At 46.3% G+C, this 7,655-nt stretch overlaps 1 protein-coding gene across 1 annotated transcript in view; it reads right to left on the bottom strand.

Moving 5' to 3' along the window:
* The window catches only part of NOX5 (NADPH oxidase 5), a 31,407-nt gene extending 24,360 nt beyond the window's left edge, over nucleotides 1–7,047 (bottom strand). The window contains 1 exon segment of the mRNA XM_030875286.2: nucleotides 7,037–7,047. Coding sequence (XP_030731146.1) covers nucleotides 7,037–7,047 — 11 coding nt within the window.
* Nucleotides 7,048–7,655: the final 608 nt, after the last annotated feature.

A 7,655-nucleotide genomic window follows, 5' to 3' on the forward strand; every position in this document is an offset into this window, starting at 1 on the left:
CAAAGGTAAACAAAGACCAGGAAGAAGTGTCCTATGTAAGTGATTTAAATCACCTCTTTCCTGCACTCCTCCTCATTAGGAAGGATGGCTATACCCTTTCTCCCTGGGTGTGTATTTCTGCCTTGCTTCTGACTTAAATAAATACACTCTTTCTCTGTGTGCTCTCCCATACATTGGGCTGTGTCTCTAGTAATAAACTTTGTACCTATTTTGCAGTTTTTGCCTCCTTGAAACATTCTTGCTTTCAATGGGGGAAAGAGCTAGAGGCACTTTGCTTCTAGCCTCTAGCCCCTGGTGGACTAACGGCTTGGATTCCTGGTTTTCATCCAGGCTACCCAGGTTCAATTCCTATACAGGGGAACTAAGATCTGTCTCAGGACTGCTCACTGCTGTCTCCTAGAAATCAGTGTCACCTGTGTGAAAGGGGCCACTGAGGAGAACACTGTAAGTGGAGGGCTTGGGGGTGAAACCTGGGAAGAAGGAGAGGGAAGCACGGGTCTGTTCTTCAGCTCTGCCCTTGAACTCTGGTCTGAGTTCTCTGAAGAGATAGGGAAGGCAGGGAGTTCTTTGCAGGGACTGCAGGAGACTCCGGTACTGTTTGGACTCGGGGGTCTTGAATGTTTGGAAGTCCAGGAGATCACCCCTCTACTGGGAGGTGCTAGGACAGTACAGCCAGTAGGAGGGCTGCCAGGTAGTAGACAGCTCCAGGAGCACGAGATTGGTGGGATTTGAGCAGGCTGGCTCGTGAGCACATGTGAGACACTCAAGTACCTGGGGAAAATTGGGAGTGGAGTAAGCAAAGCAGTTAGCAAAAGGTGGGCATAAATGCTAATGACACTTCTTCATAGCCACAAGCCAGAGTCAGAAAAGTAAGAAGCTGAGACTTGGGACTTCTGGTTAAGATGGTATTACATTCACTCTTTGAGGCCCCCTCATCTGTACCACATACAAAGCAATGATAGATAAAAAAATTTTTTTTTAGTTTAAAAGACCAACTGATCTCAAATAAGATAAACATCTCTGTTGACCAGAGATGAAGCAGAAACATGCCATGCCCCTGCTTATGGGAGAGGGCTGGAAAAAGCTGTGTCTGACCATTGCCTGGGACTGTGATTTATATTTTGTACTTAGCCTCCTAGCCAAGAGCTGGACCACAACAACTGCTGCTTGGTGACTGGACCCATGGTATCCTCAGCTCTCCCTGGATGGGAGCCCGAGGCCACCAAGGTAAGGCTAATGTTGAACTGAGGGGACCAGGAAGCTGGGTGGAAGCAATGCAGAACTTCTAGAGAAGGGCTGAACACAAACACAACACAACACAACACACACACACACACACACACACACACACACACACACCACACCATTCAAGATGAGTCAACAAGCTGGTATTCCAAAAGACCTCAAAAGAATGACTGCAAAGAAGACAGCCAATCAAACCAATAATAGGGGGAATTCATTTTGTAAGAAGTGAAAATAATAGACATTAAGCATATTTAGAATTCTCAAAGAAGGAAAGGAAAGAAAAACATTCATAAAAAAAAGAATAAGAACTTAAATAAAAATGGGCAGAAATGAAACCAGCCCAGCTGGTATGAAGAAAATGCAACTAGAAATATGGAGACACATATGGTTATTAAAATTTTAAATAATTCAATACATAATTTTTAGTCTAGACCTAATTGAAGAGTGGATGTACAATCCCTAAGATGGAATTGAATAATTCACTTGGAATAATTTTGTAACTTTTTTTCACTTACCAACATATGTTAAACATTTCTCCATATTATTAAATATGAATGTGTCAAAAATGTTGTAAACTAGTCTTCTATGTTTGGACAGTTAACTTTCTTATATTTATTCCATTACCATAAACAAGTTTTTAAGAAATCTTGTTATTAAATCTTTGTCCAAGTTTCCAATGGTTTCTCTAGGCTGGATTCCCAAAAGAGGAATTACTGCGCCCAAGAAGTATGAAATTTCCTAAGTCTTTTGGTTACAGCCAATAGCCAAACTGCTTCTCAAAGATCTTGAACCAATTTTTCACTCCCACCCATGTTTTAAGAAATGCCTGTTTAACAGAACATTTTTGAATACTAAGAATTATCCCTTAAAATATTTGTCCACTTGCGTTTCCCTCCCTCCCACCCTCCCTATCCCACCCCTCTAGGTGGTCACAAAGCACCGAGATGCAAGAGGGAAGAGATATGGGAACATATGTATATGTATAACTGATTCACTTTGTTATAAAGCAGAAACTAACATAGCATTGTAAAGCAATTATACTCCAATAAAGATGTTAAAAAAAATGAGATAACAAGACAAAAAAAATATTTGTCCATTTGGCAAAAAATGATATTTTCGATTTTTTTTTTTGTGGTACACGGGCGTCTCATTGTTGTGGCCTCTCACTGTTGTGGTCTCTCCCGTTGCAGAGCACAGGCTCCGGACGCGCAGGCTCAGTGACCATGGCTCACGGGCCCAGCCACTCCGCTCCACATGGGATCTTCCCGGACCGGGGCATGAACCCGTGTCCCCTGCATCGGCAGGCGGACTCTCAACCACTGTGCCACCAGGGAAGCCCAATATTTTCAATTTTTATTTGCCTTAGTCTGATTAGTAACAAAGTGAAACATCATCATGGAAGGAAAAATAGTGAAAACCTCTTTTCCTCATTTCTTGGGTAAAGTAGGACATATTTTACTGTAGAGGGGACACAGAGCTTCGTTACATGACATACTCTCAACTGGTTGTTTTTTGGCTTAGAACACTTTTCTTGTACATTTTTTTTTTGTCAAAAGCATGGTATCTTCACTCCAGCCCTACAACATATTATTTGTTGATTCTTTGGGCTGATTTTAAGACCTGAGTCTGTAGCCCATGGATTTGCTCTGCTTGCTGTAGGGTGGGAACACTGCTACGGCCGCTTTCCTCTGCCAGGATGAGTCCAGAAAGGCAGCTGAGATGTGGACAAGCCATAGGGAAAATGATGGCTCACCTGCATGTGCTCCTCTCTGCAGCTGCCTCGCCCCCTGTGCCCTGAAGTCCTCATCCTCTCACCCACTTGAGGATTGTGACCTGCAATTATCTCCTTGCTTTCTGCATCATTTTCCTCTTCGTTTTCCTCTAGCTATTGCCCAGTTTCTCCTTAATAGCAAAACCTCCTGAAAGAGTTGCTTATATTCAGTCTCCACTTCGTCATTTCCCTTTTATTTTTGGAACCCACTCCAATCAGATTTCTATTGCCCAAGGAAACCTTTCTTAATAAGATGAACAACAATGTCCTCATGGCCAAGCCAAGGGGTCATTCTCAGCCCTTAGCAGTTTGACAAAGGTGAATTCTTTTTCCTTCTTGAACCTCTGTCTTCTCTTGACTTCGAGAATCCCACCCTTTCCTGGTTTCCTTCTAACTCACTGTCTCCTTCTCAGTGTCCTGACTTATGGATAGATCCTGTTCTTTTATCTGGCCTTTATAAGTTGGGCTCAGCCTATCTTTTCTATCTAAACTAAATTCCTTGTCAACTAGCTCATCAACAAGTGCATGTCTCCATTCCCAACCTTGGCCCTGAACTGTGGTCCAGTAATTCCAATGGCCAGTTAACATCTCCACTTGGATGTCAATATGCATCTCAAACTTAACACGTCCAAAACTGGACTCACGGTATCCCTAACTCTGAGTCATCCACTGTTCCCATCTCAGTAAACGACCCCTTCCCCATTCACCTCAGAACTATGGAGTACTCATCTATTCCTTTCTTTCCCACATGTCTGACATCCAATCCACAAGCAAATCTTGCTGCTTCTACTTCTACATTACAAATAGATATAGAATCTGACTGCCCCTCCTTAGGTCCCACCCTAGCCAGAGGGACCATCACTGCTCACCTGGACAGCCTCCTAACTCACCCTCTGTTCCACCCTCATCCCTTTATAGTCTGTTCTCTATTCAGGGCCCTGGAGATCCTTTTCAAATGTAAATTAATGAGCCACTCCCCAGCTTAAAACCTTTAGATGGTTTCTCATCCCACTTAGAATAACCACAAAGCCCTCCGTATTCCCCCCATGACATGGCCCCATGACCTCTGTGCCCTCATCTTGGGCTCTCCCCTTGCTCACTCAGCTCCAGCCACACTGGCCTCCTCAGTACTTCTTGAACATACCAGGCACACTTCTGCCCCAGGGCCTTTGCACTGACCATTCCCTCTGCCTGGAACATTCTTCTTCCAGAGATCTACCTGGCTAACTCCCTCCCCTCCTTCAAGCTTTTGCTCATCTCACACCTTCTTAATGAAGTCTACCCTGAGCACCCTGTCTTAAAGGTGGTTCTCATCCACCCCAAACTACTGATCCCCATTATCCTGCTCTACTCCTTTCTTTCCACAGCACGTTCCATCTTCTAATGTGCTATATAATGTGCTTCCTTATTGTTTTTTGTCTGCCTCCTCCCCCACTAGAAAGTAAGCTCCATAAGGGCGGGGACTTGAGTCTGTTTTATTCTCGAATGAATCTCAACACTAGAGCAGTGCCTGGATTATAATAGTTACTCAATTGATATTTAGTGAATGACTGTAGTAGACCAGCCACATCAGCAACCCGCAGAGGAATCTCCCCACTCCAGTCAACCGTTCCCGATGCCCAACTCCAGTTCTAAGCAGGGTCAGCAGGAACCGAAACAGCTCCAGGCATTAATCAGGAGAGGGGGCTTCTATGCCCAGGCTAACTCACTGTCTGGCCTGGGAAAGTCACCTCCCCTGTTCAGGATCCAGTCCCTCCTCTGCTCAATGGAGATTTTCTCCTGTTCTCCCTGCCTTGGCACACAGTGTAAGAGCAGACACAGGGGTATACATTTTTAGAACCATCAAAGTTGACCTCACCCACATTATGCACCTTGTGTCTGGGAGAGAGGCTCACAAGAAACTGTTCCCTGGGGCCAAGAACAGTAAGCAGAGGCTCTATTTTCCTGCTGATGTCACTAGGGTTCATGCTAATGAGATGGAATATGGCCTATCACCCCACCCCAGTCTCACACCTTTGGGGTTGAAATGACCTTCTCATGGAAAACAGGGCAGTTAAGTTGACCTAATATCATTCCAGCAAGTTCTATTATCATTTTCAGCTGATATACAAAATCTCAGGGGATATTAAGTTTTCACCCACTTTTCTTATCTCCTTTTTAAGCCCTGGATGGCTGGGACCCGTCTTCCTCCTCTTGTATCCCCTGTGGGGCTCCACCCACAGTAGCAGCTCCATAAACGGTTACTGATTTGGTCAGTGTTTGTTTCCTGGGCCTTGAGTCGCCATCCCTCAGCTTGAGGAAAACACAGAGAGAACAAACACTGTGCCTGCCTTGAGCAACAGGTTTCATCTTGGGATTACAGTGAATATTTGCAAAACATTTCGCAGACCGCAAAATGCTTGTGCAAACACATCCCAGGAAATCCCAACAAGATCCCAGTGGGGTAGACATTCTGACCTCCATCTGTCAGGCAGACAAACTGAGGGGCAGAGCCTGGGCCAGAACACTCTGAGCCCCGCCAGTCATGTCCAGTCTCCCTTCTCTCCAGAGCAGAGACACATCCTCTGTTGGAGAGCTTGAGCGTGTTTTGCTTGTTTCCAAAATGGAAACTTTGCAGGAACTGCCTCTTCAGAGCAAGCATCTGGGGGCTCCACACCCCTCAAACCGGACTCACCCCTCAAGGTCCAGCCCAAAGTCCAACTTCTTCTAGAGGCTCTTCCTGCTCTCCTCAGCCCAGAATTAGTTGCACTGTGTTCCTGCACCACAAATGCTGTCTTGCAACATGTCATACCGTTGCTTTGCATGGTAACTTGGTCCTTGGATCATTATTTAACTTTTTGTGTATATATCTCTTCCCTCCGCAATGAGCCTATCAGCTCTAGGTAGGAATCACCTCTGCTCATTCCCTATTTCATTCAAACATTCCTTCAAGAAATATTCTATGCCATCCAAGAGATAAATAGATGACCAACGGTTCCTGCCCTCACAGAACTTATATGCCTTATTTCTTCCTTATGTCCCCACAGGACTTGCTATAATCCACCTGTAACCAGCGGGCAAGAGTTAACAGTGACAGCCTCTGGCCAGGAAGTTCCAGCAGTGTGTCCCTTTGATCTAGTCAAAGCTGAGTGAGGACTATTTTTAAGTAGAAAAGCAGCAAGGACCACAGAGGTGGGGTCTCTGTGTGGCTGCCTCTGGATGGCAAACCTAGAAAGGGATTCCTTTTGGGCCCTGCTCCTGGGAGAGATTGGAAGCTCCACCCATAAAGGGTCAGGGGCCATGGGCCCTGAAGAGGGCTTAAGGCTCACCAAAGGCACCCTCATGGCATAGATGGGGAAACTGAAGCTTGCAGTGGGCTTGTGCTTGCTCCAGTACTAGACTCCCAGCACAGCGCTCCTTTCCTAGGAGCCCACTGAGGTATAGTTTTCTGCTAAAGGGAAAGACTTGTTTTCCCTTTAGCTGTTGGAAGGCTTTCTGGCACACAGGAGCACACAGGTGGAAAGAGGGGTGGGGGAGAGCAGTTCACAACAGTGGCTTCAAATACTTTAAAATAGGCTGGAAGACACTCATGCTCTGGTTCTGAGCATCTCCTCCGTACCCAGCACTGGGTCAGGGACAGGAGGGAGGGGCTGACTGTACTCATGGAACTCACGTGGGACAATCAGCTGTTTGGCAAGTGTGGCCAGCGGGCCCCCTGATGGGAACAAGACCTGTGAGTGAGAGGGGCTGGCCTTGGCTGGAGCTCTGCCCTCCCTGGCAGCCCCCTCTCCCTCTCTGAGTTCTCTGTGGGGGGTGAGGGGGGTCTTCCCCGAATACCAAAGCACATGGTTGTGAGGATTCAATGAAACACCACAAGGAAGCACCTGACCCAGAAGAGACACTCAGTTCATTTTCACTCATTCAGAAGGCCGTTTTGATTATTCTCAACCACCTGCTTTGTTTCCCAAGTCCCAGAAAAAGAATCCTGACTAGTCTTCTTGAAGCAGAAATAGGTGAGTTCATGTGGCCCCAACTGCCTACCCAGGGGTCATGGTCCCGATACTCCCGCTCACCCCACCGCCCCCAGAATCAGCACTTGGGCTCACCACTTGTTGCCTGAGGCCAGTGTGCTTCCTCTCCCTGTTCCCCACCTTTCTTACCTGTAGAAAGGGACTGCTCCTGAAACAGGGAAGAACAAATCTGACTCCATGTTGGGATGGCGCTTCACTTTAACCTTTGTATTGTATTCCTTCTGCTACAAGTTAATCACTCAAGGGATATTGCCTAGAGCTTAAAGTATACATAATGGCCCATTCTCCAGGAACCCTGCCTCCCATGCCTGACTGTTAAGTTAAAATACCTTTGTTTAGCTCACAGGAACCCCCCAACACACACACACCAGGCCCACCTGTGAATGGCTGCAGGAAGGAAGAAATTATCACATCCCCTCTGGAGTCTGGCCGGAACCAGGAAATATTTCCAACAACCGATCGCCTTCTTTTTACTTTACCTCCTCACCTCCCCCTCTTTGTTCTATAAAAGGAACTAGCGTCCAAACCTGGGCAGATGGTTCTTTGGGACACGAGTCCACCATCTTCTCATCTGCTGGCTTTCTGAATAAAATCGCTGTTCCTTGCCCCAACACCTCGCCTCTCAATTG

Source organism: Globicephala melas, chromosome 2 (genome assembly GCF_963455315.2).
Source record: "Globicephala melas chromosome 2, mGloMel1.2, whole genome shotgun sequence".
NCBI classification, from domain to species: Eukaryota; Metazoa; Chordata; class Mammalia; order Artiodactyla; family Delphinidae; genus Globicephala; species Globicephala melas.